Source organism: Festucalex cinctus, chromosome 4 (genome assembly GCF_051991245.1).
Source record: "Festucalex cinctus isolate MCC-2025b chromosome 4, RoL_Fcin_1.0, whole genome shotgun sequence".
Lineage (NCBI taxonomy): Eukaryota > Metazoa > Chordata > Actinopteri > Syngnathiformes > Syngnathidae > Festucalex > Festucalex cinctus.
In genome coordinates this window covers 24,719,175-24,735,494 of record NC_135414.1, presented here as the reverse complement: position 1 = coordinate 24,735,494, position 16,320 = coordinate 24,719,175, and the positions used below count along the sequence as shown (strand labels likewise).

The 16,320-nt window shown below is 39.9% G+C and overlaps 2 protein-coding genes across 3 annotated transcripts in view; both read left to right on the top strand.

The window, feature by feature from the left end:
* Positions 1-64: 64 nt before the first annotated feature.
* Positions 65-6,259, top strand: fbxo22 (F-box protein 22). The gene is made up of 7 exons (XM_077519845.1): positions 65-281; positions 506-638; positions 1,606-1,693; positions 1,786-1,878; positions 3,358-3,510; positions 3,737-3,899; positions 4,460-6,259. Exons 1-7 carry the CDS (start codon positions 151-153, stop codon positions 4,851-4,853), a joined length of 1,155 nt encoding a protein of 384 aa, XP_077375971.1. The 5' UTR covers positions 65-150; the 3' UTR covers positions 4,854-6,259.
* Positions 6,260-6,367: 108 nt separating this feature from the next.
* The window catches only part of LOC144017879 (transmembrane protein 266-like), a 41,200-nt gene continuing 31,247 nt past the window's right edge, over positions 6,368-16,320 (top strand). Inside the window, exons 1-2 of one of the 2 annotated variants that reach the window (XM_077519843.1) lie at positions 6,368-6,938; positions 7,760-7,888. In XM_077519843.1, coding sequence (XP_077375969.1) covers positions 7,875-7,888 — 14 coding nt within the window. In that variant the 5' untranslated portion in view covers positions 6,368-6,938; positions 7,760-7,874. Of the gene's footprint in view, positions 6,954-7,759; positions 7,889-16,320 lie in introns of both variants that reach the window. The other variant, XM_077519842.1, reaches the window with a different exon arrangement.

Genomic DNA, 16,320 nt, shown 5'->3' with positions numbered 1-16,320 from the left:
CTTGTGGCGTTACTTGCTGTGATTAAAATTCCTCCTGGCCGATAGAGGCAGTGTTGTCTTTTGGCGTTCCTCGTAACAGTTCCGGGTCAAATGTGAAATACGTAGCAAGGCAACGTTGTTGAGCGAAATCCACGGTTTTTAAGAGGGAAAATGGACGCTAATCCCGGTTTCGACATACCTGCATCGGATAACAAAGCGACATATGTACTGAGCAACGTTGTGGAAGTCGTCGAGCGAATTCTTACTTTCGTGCCGACCAAATCTTTGCTACGGATCGCAAGGTAGCAAAACGTGCTGTTTTTCTCCCCCCAAGTAGCAAACTCTACAGGCGCTCAACATGGCTGTTTGGGGGAAGTGAAAGTGTTTAACTTGAAAAGTTTTTACATTATATTGTTGGCGTCAATTTAAACGAAGCTGTGTTTCTTTTAAACAGTCCGTTGTCAGCAGCGCCGACGAGTTCCCTCGCTTAATGCTAACAGTATGTTTGTGTGGTTCGCTTTCAAAGTGTGTGTAGACTATGGAGCAACTGTGCGCGACGAGTACTGAGGACTCAGCAGCAGCTGACATGGGTGTCGGCCTGTGGGCCATCCACCACGGAGGCTCATGCCCTTTGCAACGCCCTGGCTGAGGAGGTGGAGGTAATGAGATACTCTCAAGGTACATGTGTATGTTTTGTAATTTAGATGAAAATGTGTTTTATCTTGGGGGGAAAAGAAGAAACCTTGTCAGGGACGGGGACCACAGGTGGTGGGAATCACCCTTCCAAGAAGACAAGGCGTTGATGCAACAAGGGCAATATTTAACTCATCTCAACTCAAGTTTATTTATATAGCGCTTTCAAACAGCCTGACCTGTCACAAAATGCTTTACAGAAACACAAAAACTATAACATAACATAAAACATTAACACCAATACAATACAATCACAACAAATCAACATTCTTCCATTCCTACATACGTTTTGATGTTTAAAGCAGTTATAGATGAAAGAGGACAGAATCAGCCTCCTTTCAGCAGTTGATCAGAGACGTGATCTCAAAATGCATGATGTCACACACGTTCGCTACAAGCTGTTTGCTTATAACCTATCTCATAAACAAGCAGCTGCTGCGTTCATGATGAGCATCATACACACAAAAAGAACAAATAAGTCTCAAGTTGAGCTTTAAACATTTCTGTTGAGGTAGCAGTTCTAATTTCCGCAGGTAGGCAACCCGAATAGAGAATGCTCTAGAACCTGCGGACTTCATTTTAGCTCTAGTCTACAAAGTCGCAAGGCATTAGAACACGTAATATCTTATAAGTAGCAGAACCTTAAAGTATTGCATCACATTGACTTGGAGTCAAAGTGGTCTTGCTACCTACCTACTAACTACTGCTACGTATTTGGTACATTTGATAAGATGTGGCACAGTGGCATCCTTTTTATTTAAATGCAGGATTTTTTGTGTATTCATTAATCAAGACGAACAAGGTTCAGCTTTATCAATGGCAAAATATATGCAGTTTTACGTACAGATATAGCTATATAACGGGAATAAAATACACAGAAAGAAGAGTTCTGAACGAGAGTTGTTTTAACCATAGCACTTTTTGTATTTACAGAAAGTGTTTCTCCTGCCCAAAACGGTCCTAGCGTTGGTGGACTGCGAGGCCTTCAAGGTTACACGTCACTGCTACATACAGAAAAAAGGTTTGTATTCAATGCTACAACAATGCTTTTATGTTTCATGCTTGATAACTGATCCAGCTATAAGCTATTAGTTTTTTTTTTCTTCCCCAAAGCAAAGAGGAGGCGCCACAGTCCAGTTGAGGAGCTCATTCAGGTCTTCCCGAAAAATTGTGACGTCATGGGCATTACTACACCGGGAATTGTCTGTAAGTTTAATTTCTACTCTCCTTGCACTTTCAACTAAGTTCAGCCAGCTAGCCGCATCATCACTTGTTGGTAGGCAGAAATTGTAGGACACCATCATTTGTGTCCCTGCATTATGCACGTAAAACTTTTAGAGCTAGGTTCAAACTTGAGCAACCGAGCATGCATGGTCACGTGATGCTGGGTGGTCTGTCATAATAAAACATTACAAGCAAAAGCACTTCCACTTGTACGAGGAAAAATTTGTTAGTATTTGTATCATCTGTGACCCTAGGCTCTTGATACAAAGCTCTGCGGCTAAAATAAGAATTAAAACGAGCCAGATAATCTGTTGCAAGGCAGAGATTTTTTATTGTAATTATTTTGTGCCCTTAAACTCAATGTAATAAAATACAAAAGGCAAACAGCATTCACACCATGAATGGGATTTCCTTGGCAAGTGCGGGCAGGCAAGTTCTCCAAACAGCAGCGAAAGCACTACAAATTCCACGCTGGAATAAGTCACACCAGCTTGCAGGCAACTTGAGAAAAGGGATCGCCCGCTTTCCTGCAGATGCCTCGGCATTAATCCACGCCACCGGTGCCGAGTCAGGCGGGCCGGCACCTCCCTGCCTTCTTCCACCCCTCGCCCCCTCCCCTGATAGATGGCCTCGTCTGCGGCACCCCACGCTCACCATTTCTCCACATAATCACAACCCTGCGGAGAAGCGACTCTCCATCAGGCGGGCTCTCCTTGGCGAGGATGATGGCTTGTCAGGCTGCCGTCGTCGATCAGGCCTAATGGCGGCCCCGGCTGTTTGCCATAACACTCATTTATTGGTGATATTGCTGCTTGGGGGGGTCAACGCGGGGTCGCCGTGGCTCTAATTCAATTGGAGGAAATCTGTGATTGGATTATGTATGGCATTGTATGAAGGCTGGGATGGCATGTAATAGGTTTCCTTATAGCCTGAAGTACAAGTTATTTATGCATGTTGGTTATGGACTGGAGGCCATTGAAGAATGATCCACAGAGTGGAGCGTGTGGGAGAAATGAGACATCAGTGTGTGAAATGTTTTCTGTAATGTTCACTTTCTTAAGCACATCAGCAAAATAGCTTTGAGTGATTTTTGTGCAAGTGTATCAGTCTGTGTATACAGCCTTTGCTGCAGAGAATTTATGGGACCCGGAAGATGAGTTGTTTGACGTGCATGTTGCATACTTGCTTTGCCTATGTCGAGTGCCGGTGCAAGATAATTTAAAAATTTTTTCCTGTGTACAGCGAGCTCCAATGTGATCATCAGGGATAAGAAGAGTTGGCATGTTTCAGTCAAGTGAAAATGAATTAAACATGGTCAGGACATCTGTATTTTGGAGACCAATGATTTGAGGCGCCAACGTTGAGAAATTCTAATAATTAGAATAATTTGTATAGTCTTTAACATGCAGTATGTCCATCACCAAGTAACTGTAATGCATTTACATATTTTTGTGTATGCAGTAACCCCCAGCGGCTCTCGCTCCAGGCCTCCGGAGGAGCATCAGGAAGGGGAGGCCGGCTTTGCCATCATGTTCCCAAGCATGGAGGGTATCCACATCAGGCCATTTCACTTCTGCCAGAAGTCACTCTCCCCAAGCGCTCTGAAAGAAGCAGGTGAGTGGAGACACTCTCAGCCTTCGGTGTAGCAGTGTTAAGAAACGCAAAACTAAAATGACATTGTTTTTGCTTTAATAATACACATGCACATTTCCATTATAGTACAGCAAGTAGAGATACTGTTCCTTTATGGTTGTTTTAAGCTTTAACCTCTGCTGACTACTGCAAAAGTGTAATGTCTCCTGAAGTGTATTGAATTTTGTTAATGGGCTTGTGCCAATAGGACTTATCGACAACCCAGAGTTGAGAGTGGTGCTCCTGTTTGTCTATGAGGCGTATAAATCTGGAGGAGAGCGTTTCCTTGGCCAAATCCTGGAGCCTCTGGCCAAGAGCAAAGCTCTAATTGCAGGGGGACTTGTAGAAAGTGCCTTTCCCACCAGGCTCTGGTAAGAAACAACAAGCAGGTGTCAGAACGAGTACTGTTTCCTCATGTAGTGGCAAAGGGCGTTTAGTTATTCAACAGAAAGCAGCAGGCATTTGTTAGAGGGGAGGCCTTTTCTACAATTCATTTTTATACTACAGTCAACAAAAATATAAATGCAATGCTTTTCAGGGCTCCCGCAAGTTCTTAAAAAAAAAAAAAAAAAAAAAAAAAAGTCTTCAAAAGTCTCACAGATTTACACTGGTTGGTGAGCAATATTTGAGAGAAATGGTGATATCGTGAATGTGGAAGGTTTTAGATCTTTGAGTTCATCTCGTAAAAAAATGGGAGCAAAAACAAAAGTGTTGCATATATATTTTTGTTGAGTAATATATTGTTGGCGTTGGTGGTATCAAGGCGTTTGGATATTTTGATTGCTAAAATAGAATTATTTTAAAACATGATATTTTAAAATGTAGTTACTTCCACCTCTTTGAAGATGTTAAAGTGACGAGCATCACTTTTGTGAACTCAAGCATGTGTATTGTATTTTTCCGTCTTTGACAACATTCTCGCCCTTCGTAGTTGTGGCCGGGGTGCATACGGCGTGGTTGGCCTGGCCCTGAGCGGCCCCAAAGTGCAGGGCGCCTCGGTGCTCTTGGACCAAGACGTCAGCAGCCCCAAAGCGGCCGAAGCAACCATCCGCAGGCTGGAAGCCGCCAAAATCCCCGAGAAGAACACCCTGGGCTTCATGTTCGCGTGCGTGGGCCGAGGCCAGAATTACTACAGTGACCAGAGCAACGTGGAGGCCGACGCCTTCCAAAAGGTCTTCCCTGGGGTTCCGCTCTTCGGCCTTTTCGGCAACGGCGAGATCGGTTGCGACCGCATCGTCAAAGATGACTACACGCTGTGCGACACAGACACAGACTGTCTGCAGCACGAGTACACCACGGTCATGACGCTGGTCCATCTGGGTTGATGGATACAAACTAACATTTGACCAACACAAGTTTAGCTGCAACGCATTTGAGTTAAGTTTACCCTTCAGCTGTCATTTTGATGTCAACCGTTGGGACTCCATTGTGTTCCTATTAGCTGTTACAAAAGGATAACACTGATCATCTCTTACAGTATCCTGCTGTGACGTAGCACTCTTGTAAAATGCGTGTAAATATTTCGCTTTTGCCAACATATCAGGCGGATTTTAGGCCACCGTACAGGGTTTTTTTCTTTTTCTTTTTTTTTTTTGCTGAAATGAAAAACCTGAGCTGTTAAGAGTTTTTGATCTAGCAAAGGCACTTTTTATTCCTGTATGAGGAGATGTCACTTTCCTTTCACCAAGTCAGGGCAGTTTTGATACACTATATGAACAAAAGTATTCGGACATCTGCCCATTACACGTTCAGAAATATGTGAACATGCATCCGGAATAGCTTTTGTCTTGGATTGAGAGAAAGAGCCAATTGTGTACCTGGCTCCCCCTCCCCCCTAATCCAACGGCATATGATGGGCAGCTTCTTCCATAACAAACTCATTCAAGCATTCCTTTCATGGACTGGAAACAGAAAAGAACCATCCCCCAACTCTTAGACGAATTTGGATGCGGAATTGTCTCAATATACTAAAAAAAAAATATATATCTTGTGTCAAAATGTTCACAAGAGGGAACATTGTTCACTGTTCGGTTTCATGAACAGCTCTACCTGGCACAGCATTTCATGCTTGTTTTTCTTAAGTGGAAATTGGAGATGGACGAAATAATAGGCGTAAGTGATGATGCCCTGATTATCAAATGTTTTGGTACTGCCAGAATGTAAAAAGCACAAACAAAACTCTCCAAAGTTCGACAAACTTCCTGTCTTGAATGGTGACTTTTTGCTGTGGTCCTTCATGTGGTAAAGGTGCAATTTCCACAATTATCTATTTTGCATTGTTGTGTAAGATGTTAATAGCTGCTGCTGTCTTGTTTGTTCAGAGTTCAAATATTTTTGCTAAGAATACTGTAACAATACTACCCAACATCTGATACTTCCATTAGGTAGCTGTTGAGATCTACAAGAGCTGTAACAGATTGACAGCCTGTTGTGCAACCTGCAGCCTGGCATGCAATTTTAGAACAAATAAAACAAGACAAACTTTATGAAAAGCCTGCATACATTAAGCCCACAAATGTTCATCATATGTCAAGCTCTTGTATTGACTCCCAACATATGACCAATAATTAGAGCTTCCTTGGAAGGAAATGTGCTGTATTAGTTTTTTGTTTTTTTTGGTGGTGGTGGTTATATTCCTCTGGGTGGCAGGTGCACTTTTCTACAACGATGTGCCAAAATCAGAGCTGTTTAAATCTGCCCTCAAATAAATTAAAACCTATAACAAAACGAATCGTGAGGCGTTAATGTGCTTGTGTGTTTTTCAGCTCCCACGCTGTGTAACGAGCGTGTAACATGGTCAGCATCCATTGATTGATGTGCGCGCTAACCATCGGCTGGCTAATCCCGATGAGTGACAAACGCTTAAGCCAATTGCCGCGAAGGCAAACCCTCTACTCACATAGTATCTTTATTTTTGGAAACCATAAAAACGCTCTCGACAACGGAGAGGGGCGACCTGGCGGGCGTAAAGCTAATAAAAACATTCGTGGCTCTCCACAATCGACAATCGTGAGGGAAGCTCGTTGCATGCTTGGGGAGCCCTCGTCCATCTTATTTTATTTTATTTTTTTTATACGTCGTGATGGGAGCGATGCAAATGTCACACGAATCATCGGCGAATATCTTTATTATGCCGTTGGGGTGAAATTCGCCCACATTGCTACCGTGGAAGGAAGCCGGATACTCGTTTCAGCACCCGGACAGCTCCTCGTTCTTGCTCCCTCCTCCTCATCCGCGGGACTCCCGCTGAGCTCGCCGGGGAAGCCCTCCGCCGATCCGCGGCGTCATCTCATGGCTCCGGTGGTGGTGATGGTGGTACCGAACCGGGCTGCAACTGCTACTTCGATGCCGGGCCACGATGTGTGTCGTGTTTGAGGTTCACCCGGGGAGAGCTTTCACTCTTCGGCCATGTGAGTCCTACTCAGGTAAAGTAGCGCCTTTTCCTCCCAAGAAGTCCACTTTTATTAGTTTTGTGGTGGTTAAGAAAAAGAAAAGGCGACATTTCTAACCAACACGCGCTCACATACTCAACCAGGAAGTGATTAAAGAGTCGTCAAAAGTTTTGACGCAAAATGTCGCCGCCGTTGAAATGTTACTTAATACTTTTAGATGATTATGTTTTGTTAACTATGATGATTATTTTTTAACTATGCTTATCAAAACCACAATTGCCTTGCTGAATAAGCTTATTTTTTTATTTGTTATTCAAATGTACAGCTTTATTTATATAAACGTTTCTTTTAATATGTATATTTGCATTAATATGTAATCAATGGAGAAACACAGTTTCAGATCAGTGCAGCTGTATACCACTGCAAACTAGAACCACAATACTTTTGGACCTAAATGCTTTTTTTTTTTTTTTTTTTTTTTTTTTTTTTTTTAAGACAGAAAAACAAAATAAACCATAGGATTAAATGACTACCTCTGCCAATCAAAACTGAGCATTATCTTTGTAAGAACTAAATATGATTCTTATACTGGATCTCATTAGGTCATGCAAGTGTTGCTAATGTTGAGACTGGTGAGCAAGAAAACTCTCACTTGCTGGACAAAGCTGCTCATGTGTCACAATATGATCTACACCTTGGCACTGTAACACATTGAATGTTGGCAATGCAGCCTAAAGCCTTATCCATCACATAGGGTTTATTGTCTTCCCACTTCTATACTACACTGTTTACTTTTTTTTTTATGTCCCTTATCCCTCTCAATGTATTCTGCCCTACAGGTTCAACATGAAAGCAGCATATACGTGGTGAATTACAGCACAAGAATAGAAGGAAGGTCGAGTGGGAAAAGTGGCAATAAGAAGTACACATCTCTCCTCCCTCTCACCAGGCGACATGGCTAATGCTGGGTAAGTTTGTACACACCACACACACATGCAGTCTAGTATTAATCAGATTGTCGCTCTTTCATCAAGTGAGAAGCCTCATTTCATTCTTTCTTCTAATTCATACATGCTCCCCTCACCTGCAAACAATGACATTTGTTTAAGATCGTGGTTGTCTTCTGTTTCATAAGGATTTTTGCCCACAGTCATGAATTAGGGTAGACGTATAAATCAATTGATTAATTGATCCTTATGAATTAAGTCAAAAGTTGATTAATCATATAACGTGTTGCGCTAATGGAGGCAAAACGAAGTGGCCATACGCTTCTTTCAACTAGCTTGCTGGCTTGTGAAAAACTATGTGATGTCAGTAATGAAAGACTACAACATTGTTCTCTTTATTTACTGTGACACTGGTTTGGGAACATGAGTTCAGAATATTCAGAGAGATTCTGCCATCTATTCAAAAATAAATAAATAAATAAAAAACAATTAACCAGTTATTCAGTCGCTCGTTTTCTTACCCAACTAGCCAAGGAAGATGTAGTCAAATACTCATCCATAGTAATGATAATATTATGATACAACAAAAATAAATACATTGAAGCCACGATACAATATCTATGTAATTGATGTAGGAAAAATGTCAGTGCCCCCCCCCCCCCCCCCCCCAAAAAAAAGAATAATCACAATTCTAAACATAAAAAGTGTTTTCCTCAGGTTTTCTAAAAAAAATGTTATTGGAAATTCAAGAAGGATGCCTAACTAATAACTTAGTTTTCATTATTCAGATGGTCATGTTTAGGATTTTTATGCCTTGACTGAGCTTGGCACTCTTATTGTACTCATCTTTATATTTAAATATGTTTTCTTCTCCCTTAAATGGAATGTACATAACTGCTGTAGTAAGATACACTGTAACATGACATTGCATACATCTTTGACTAATATTAGTTAGCTATTATTAACTGTCGCAGTTATCTGGTCCACTATAGTAACAACAGAGGTAAGTAGTATTTCCTGTATTTCGAATTCTCTGTGTCTTCTTATTGTGCTGGTAATACAAACAGCTTGATAAATTCTACACAATAGTGACACAAATGCTAAGACAGGCAAGCTGAGCTTGTTGTGATTTCTGCTGCTTTGGCTCTTTTCCCCACTTTACACTGTAATTCGGTTGCCAATAAAGCCCCAGAGGTTCAGCCGACACGTCGTCTTTTGCCTCATCTTCACTTTCGGACGTGAAAATCCATATTACTGCGTGTGTGATTCTGCAGAAACGTTCGCTTCTTTCTATTAACCTCTGTCACAAAGCCATGAAGTTAGAAAAGAAAAAACATTGGTTGTTTCAGGAACATCTGCTAAACGTTAGCGTGTTTTAACCAAGTTTAAAGGTGTCCAGTTCCATCCATTTTCTATAGCGGTTGTCCTTTTTAAGGTCGCAGATGATCGGGGGCCTATTTTGGTTGACTTCCGGCAACAAGCAGGGCACACCCTGGACTGGTCACCAGCCAATCACAGAATGTGTCCAGCACATTACTTCTGGTCATCTTTTGATTGACACGCTGAACTTTAGTTCATTATTTTAACAAACCTGCGGCTATTTGGGGCTTTCCGGTAGCTATGGTTACAGTAAATGCTAGCATACAGGAAATACACAGACAAATCATGTGCTTTGAACGGGACTTGAGCCAATCAAATGGTTTATTCTGAGCATCTTTGCAAGTGGAGTGAGTGGGTGTTGCGAGGCAGGCAAGCGGTGATGAGAGAAGAACGTGAGAGAATGAACACTTTAATTTCTACGGAGGCAGCATGGTGGATTCATGGTTTGAATGTCTGACGGACAGTTCGGAAGTTCCAGGTTTGAATCAAATTCAACAAAAGTCATTTAAAAGATTGAATTTATGATCAGGTTCTCATTTGTCAATATTCCTTGTGCAAAATATATTTACAGTATATTGGAAAAAACTAACTTCCTGGTATGATAATTATTTGTATTTTTTTTGTATGTGATAGTTTTATATAGATGTTTATTGAAACAAAAACATATGTGGGATTGAATTGTACGTTATTTTCCTGTGCCTGTCCTATTTAATTTTCCATTAACGGTCCATGGCCTGAAACAAGTCTGGATACAAAGTGTTTAAATTCATAAATATAATACTCATACATACTCATACATATGTTTTCAGCACATCACTTTTAGTCATCCAAATCCAATCTAATTCAATTTTATTGACAAAAGTCATTCTGCCATTTACTGCCATCCACCTGATGTGTCTCGTTCAGCAAGCCCGTTTTTACACTGTCTTTATTATAATGATTTTCATCGGGTAGTAGATCTTAGTTTTATATTACTGAGAATCCGATTGGGGGGAGGTGTGGAGTCTTGATTCATGAAGTGTCCAATAACTCTTTAAACTTAGTGCACTGAGTTCACCTCGAGCCGCTTTGAACTGATACTAAAGTAGTTGGATATTTTTGTTTTCAATATTATTATTATTTTTTTAAATATTAGCTACACTAGCACAATCTAATGAGAAGCCTGTATGCCCATACTGTTACTCACCAACATCCTTTTTTTTTTTTTTTTTTTTTATTTTTTTTTATTTTTTTTTTTTTTTTAACATAATCATTGCTTGTATCAGCAGAAGAATGGGCTATTGATGTCTGACTCGCAACGAAAGGTCTTGGGTTCGATTCTAGGCTCAGGCTATGTTGCTTCAAAGTGTTTGCTGTGTAGTCTCCCTCTTGCCCGAAGTCAGCTCGGATAAGCTTCAGCTCAGTTATGAACATGGACCAGATAACGTGTATAGAAAATATGCATGGACTCCCTCATTTTCCCCCAAAAAAGACGACCGTCATCACGAGCGAGACACTCACACTTGCTCGATAAAGAATATTCGTCAGTGGCTCTGCCTCACAGTTACTTACATGACCTTCTGTTTTGGCCGCTGAAATCCCCTGAGCAACTTTTGTCTCGTAATGACCTTTCCTACCTGGCGCTCAATATTACAGTCCGCTATTTAATTTTATCTGCCTCCCTCGGGGAGCTTCCACTCCCCTGAATATCACTTCTTTCTTTATACGTGCGTGTGCATGTGTGTGTTCCGTGGCTCGTTAGTGTGTACTTGTGCTAATGTTGCTCAGAGTATTTGCAATTACCATGCTGATTTTTTTGTACAAGAGCGTCAGGGGGTCTCAGAAAGGTCATGACGTGTGTGTTAGAGCGAAAGCGCAGCAGTAAAATGTTTGTTGGAAGCTTGGCACATTGAAGTTAACGATTTTATATTGGCTCTTCCATTATTTCTCACAGCTCAGTCATTAATATTACATTAATCCAATCAAAACTTTATTAAGAGCACAGACACACACACAAGAAAAGCATCAATGATTTATCTTTGCTGTCCATCACAAATCAAGTACACTATCTGAATGTTCACCTTTTTTTTTTCATTCTGAACAACAACATTACATGTTATTCTTCGTGTTTCTCATAAAACAAAAAATGCTGACTTGGATAATAATAATAATAATAATAATAATAATAATAATAATACTAATAATAATAATGAAAACAAATTGCATCCATAATTTTATCTCTAAAAAAAATCCTCAGTGACATTGATAAGTCAGGAACATCAGTGGTTCCAGTTTTACTTCTGTGAGAATCCACACGATATTTATAAAAAAATAAAAAAAATAAAAAAAATAAATAAATAAAAAATAAAAAATGAAAATATACACTGAATATAAAACTGGATTACAATCCCAGGTGTTTGTGACACAAAAAAATGAAATAGATATACATAAAATTACACTTGTTTTCCCCCGATCTGATCGGCTGGATCGGGATCGAATAGTATGTAGCATATTATGCAAAATCAGTGATTAATGATGTATTTAAATGGTTCCGCAAAACAAGAGATTATATGTTATATTTAGGTTAATGTTTAGTATTCTTTTTGAATAATTTCCCCCCATTCATTTCCATTGACATCAATTATACTTTTCATTTCCGTTCCATTTTCGTCCCTAGACCCCGCAAATGACGGCTGTCGACTATAGAGTAAATTTTTTATTTTTTTTATTTTTTATTTTTTTTAATGGTTGTATTGCTCCATCTTCTGATCGAATCAGTTAGCGTTTTTTTTTTGTTTTTTTTTTACAAAATCATTGATCGCTGATCAGTCATTGGCTGGAAAATGGTAATTATGTAAACCCTACAATAAATCATGACAAAACTTTGAACTATCCGTCATTAATTTGACCAATAACCATTAAAGCTCCCTTTAATTTAAAAAAAAAAACTTTTTGAAAGAGGATGTAATTTAAACAACTCAAATGTGGTTGCACAATACATCCTTTTAGAACTAGGTTCACTCAACCCAGTTTTTTTTTTTTAAAATAAACTATTGTGCACACTGCACAGTGTCCCCTAACCTGAAATTTTAGTATCTTAATAAGAAAACATAAGTAAATCAACTTGCAATATTCACATTTCCACTCATTTTCCACCTTATTACTGATAAATGTGCTGACGTGTGGCGTATAAGCTTGCCAGCAACAAAAAAAAAAAAAACCCAACTAAAAATCAGCAACTTTACTGGCCGCACATGCGTGAGTAGATGAAAAATCGACGTACACTGTCTCAAATTTTAGGGGCAGCATGCCACCATTCAGGGGCGCTCTGGAGCCCTGCAACCGCATGTTAAATGGGGAGTTAGAACTCACAAACCGCCGCTTGAAAGTGATGAATCCCAAATAAAATTCAGATGTTCTTGCAGACTTTTTATTGCTCCGACAAGTACTATTTTGAACTGAAACCTGCCCGCGAGAACAGCTGTACTTTATTTGAGGCTAACCGGAGGCACTTAAAATGGTGGTAGGTGTGCGCTTACTCCCAGCTGTCACGTCAAACCAAGTTCATTTTGATAAAATATACGGTATGACAATTCCCATTTATAATATTGTCGCTGCTATTTGAAAAAAACTCATGTCCATTTCTTTCTTTCTTTTTTTAAATTTTTTTTTATTTTTATTTTTTAATATTTTAATATTTTTGGAATGAAACTGAATGCAGACTTTTCCAAAAATGTAAAGAAAGAAAATTCATACAGCAACAATGATATTCAGATGCTTACACTATATTTTGGTCAAAACGAATCAGATCAGGACATCATTCGTAGAGCACGGGTAAAAATTAATTCTTAATTCAGATCCTTTGTCCTATTGTGTGTATAATGATGATTATTATTATTGTAATAGTTGTTTCTGGTGTGTCAAGTAGGCCCACCCTCTGACAGCTATCAAACAGTCTGTGAGTGTGAATCAGTAAAGTAAGCACTCTGGGATTTGTCACGCATGTGGCAAACACAGCAAGCTATTCCATTTTCATTTAATCAAACAGCGCTGGTAGCATCTGCCTTCATCGCTTTTCTCACATGTTATTGTATTTTCTTATTTATTTGTATGCACACGTTTGTTGATGTGTCTACAAAAGTGTAGGCGGCGTTGATTACACACGCAAGTTGCTGAACAGACAATAAAAAGTTGTGGTCTGCAGAAGCCCCCCCCCCCCTTCAATATCAATTTTGTTGAATTGCACGATACATATTGCATTTGCCGTATGAGTCAATAGCATCCCGGCCTTGGGTGAATTTGTTTTTGTGTATCTTCAAAGAAATGTGAGGCCCTCTCGCTGCGGGAAATAATGCCATCAAATTGGGATGAGGGCAGCCGCTCTTGAGACAAGACTGCAATAACGTCCAATGCTTGCTGAAAGCTCTTTTCATTAACTAAGATGGAAAAAAAAAAAAAAACACACACACTGAAAAGTAATGCAGCACTCATATCAGCCACTTTATTTCTTATTTTCTTGTCATCTGGTTCTGAATTATTATTTTCATTTTTTAACTTGAAATTTTATGATGACTTCCAAATCATTCAAGCTCTCAACTTTTTCAGGTCACGGCTTCCTTGTTGACAAATACTGTATACATAATTGCAAGTCCAGCTGGACTGTAGCTCAAAATGCTTCATTGCACCTCAAAGGGATACTTTACTTATTTAACCATTTTCATCAGTACAAAGTTAATATTTTGTTTCAAATTAATTTTATAACTTCATTATATTTCATGCACAGTTAATACCTTAAAAACACATTTTTCTACTTGCTATCGACTGAAAATGTCGTCACAATTGCTCAGGTAATGACCAATTACAGCTCACCTGTTTTCTGTGTTTGGTCATGTGATGCTTGCAAGCTAAGCCGTGATTGGTTGTTTGTTACCAAGCCCTGAGCACGTGATGTCATTTTCAGGTGACGGCAAGTGGCGAGATGTGTTTTAAAGGTATTAATTCCACATGAAAAACAATGAGATGATCAAATTAATAAAATAAATCTAAATATAAATATTAATTTTATACCCTCCTGACTACCAGGAAAAAAATACTGTCCAATCATGTTTATTTTGATATATCCCAATCTTTGTGAAGTAACTGGAATACTGCAAAAATAATTTTTTGAGAAAAAAAGTTTTTAATTTTTAAGCTGATGTGTCCACTACAGAGGACATTTTTAAAACTAAAATGCTAGGCTCAAATACAGTTAAAATAATTCAAACAATACTTTAATGTGTTCTTAAGAGTCTTATAGAAAACACACTAACAACATTTAAAGCCTAAATTTGTTCAATAAAAAGTGTTATACACTTACTTTTCCTCTTCCCTAAAAAGTGCATGCACTGAGGGAAGCCATTTTCTTTTATGATGCAACCAAAGGTACCAAAGCCCCACCCCTACACATTTGGCATCATTGGAAAGCTCCAAATGTCCTCTATAGAGCACAAAAGGAGTTAATTCAATCGTATGCACTGGGTGGGAGATATTCAGGTTTAAAAAGGTCCACTACAGAGGACAAATTTGAATTGCTGGTAGTCAGGAGGCTATTACAAGTAATTGTTTGTGTGTGAGAGAGAGAGAGAGAGAGAGAGAGAGAGAGAGAGAGAGAGAGAGAGAGAGAGAGAGAGAGAGAGAGAGAGAGAGAGAGAGAGAGAGAGAGAGAGAGAGAGAGAGAGAGCGAGAGAGAGAGAGAGAGAGAGAGAGAGAGAGAGAACTAAAAACGTTAATGTTAGCATAATTTGAAATTGTCTAGCATGTATAAAATTAACAGCGGTACTCTTCATTAATTTGTAAGCAAAATGATAAAAACGAGGTGTTAAACAGTTCTTTAACAACTACACACTTTCCATCAGAGACCGCGATGACCTTGAAGAGTTACGGTCCCGCCGATTAAATCAAAAAGCCTTTCAGCGTTGACGTTAGCACTGTATGTTTTAATAAACCACGTGTGTGCGTGCACATCTGCGTCTACCTGTCTCCGCTCTCCTAAAAGCACGCCTGTCTGTCCGTCCATCTGCCAGTCAGTCATATTGCATGCCTGTCTTCTGAATGTTTCAGGTCACTCGGTGCGCTGTCATCACAATTCCAAGCCTTCTGTCTGTAGAAGGGGGCCGCAAAGACAGCAAGCCGAGATTTATGGGTTTGAAACAATGATCGCAAATATTTTTGGGGGACGTGAGAATGACAGATAGGTAAAAGTTAATTGTTGTGTATTCTTACTGCTACCCCCTCAAATGATGTTTGTCCTTCAAACAGACACCTAATTATAGTAAATTACGGTTATTTATCATACCCCATGTATCAAGAATCGTATCGAATCGTTTTGTGGAGAGATTAAAAAAAAAGTGCCTGTACAGTTAAAAGCCTCCTCCCATCTACAAATGAGTAAATAATTCCCTGTGGCCACTATTTGCAGAAGTGTGCTAATTCTTTGTGCTACTTTGAATGATTTGAGAGTGAATTGTAGCTGAAATAAATATGAAAAAGGCTGACTTGAACAGAATGTGGCGGCTCCATCTTTATGGTTCCTCATCATCTCCTTTCATTGCCCTCATCCTTCCCTCTCCCCCGCCATCCATCTTTCCCTTTCCAATCTACACCTCCCTCCCATTCATTTATTACCTCCACTTTTTACATGCAACCCTCCCCGTCTCTCTCAGCACCATTTCCCCTCTTTTACTGCTCAGAGCGCTCCTCTTTTTGTTTGTTGTCCCCCTGAGCTTGTTGCATAACCCCTGACATGCCCCCCCCCCCCCCCCACCACAACCACCATCTCCCTCTCAACTTCCCCTCCCTCGCCTGACTTCCTTTGACGTTTGAAGGCGAGTGGGGATCTACTCAGCTGACAAAAGGAGAGGCAATGACGTCACGTCAGACTTGATACACCAGCATCTGCTCTGGTCTAAAAATACAACACAAGCATACACACACAGAGTCAGTCTGTGGCCACGTTCAAGCATTTGTTTCCACCTCCGTGCTCAATTGAGGCAGCCCGGCTTTTGCACAACTGGGTTTTTCTATCACGGTAGTATATTGTTACGTGAGAGTCACCA

Bases quoted from the DNA above. Each gene is read 5' to 3' on its own strand.
- fbxo22 (XM_077519845.1), top strand. From the start codon at position 151: ATGGACGCTAATCCCGGTTTCGACATACCTGCATCGGATAACAAAGCG. The intron at 1,694-1,785 runs GTTTGTATTCAA...TCTTCCCCAAAG, and splicing joins CTGCTACATACAGAAAAAAG to CAAAGAGGAGGCGCCACAGT. The intron at 3,900-4,459 runs GTAAGAAACAAC...CGCCCTTCGTAG, and splicing joins GCCTTTCCCACCAGGCTCTG to TTGTGGCCGGGGTGCATACG.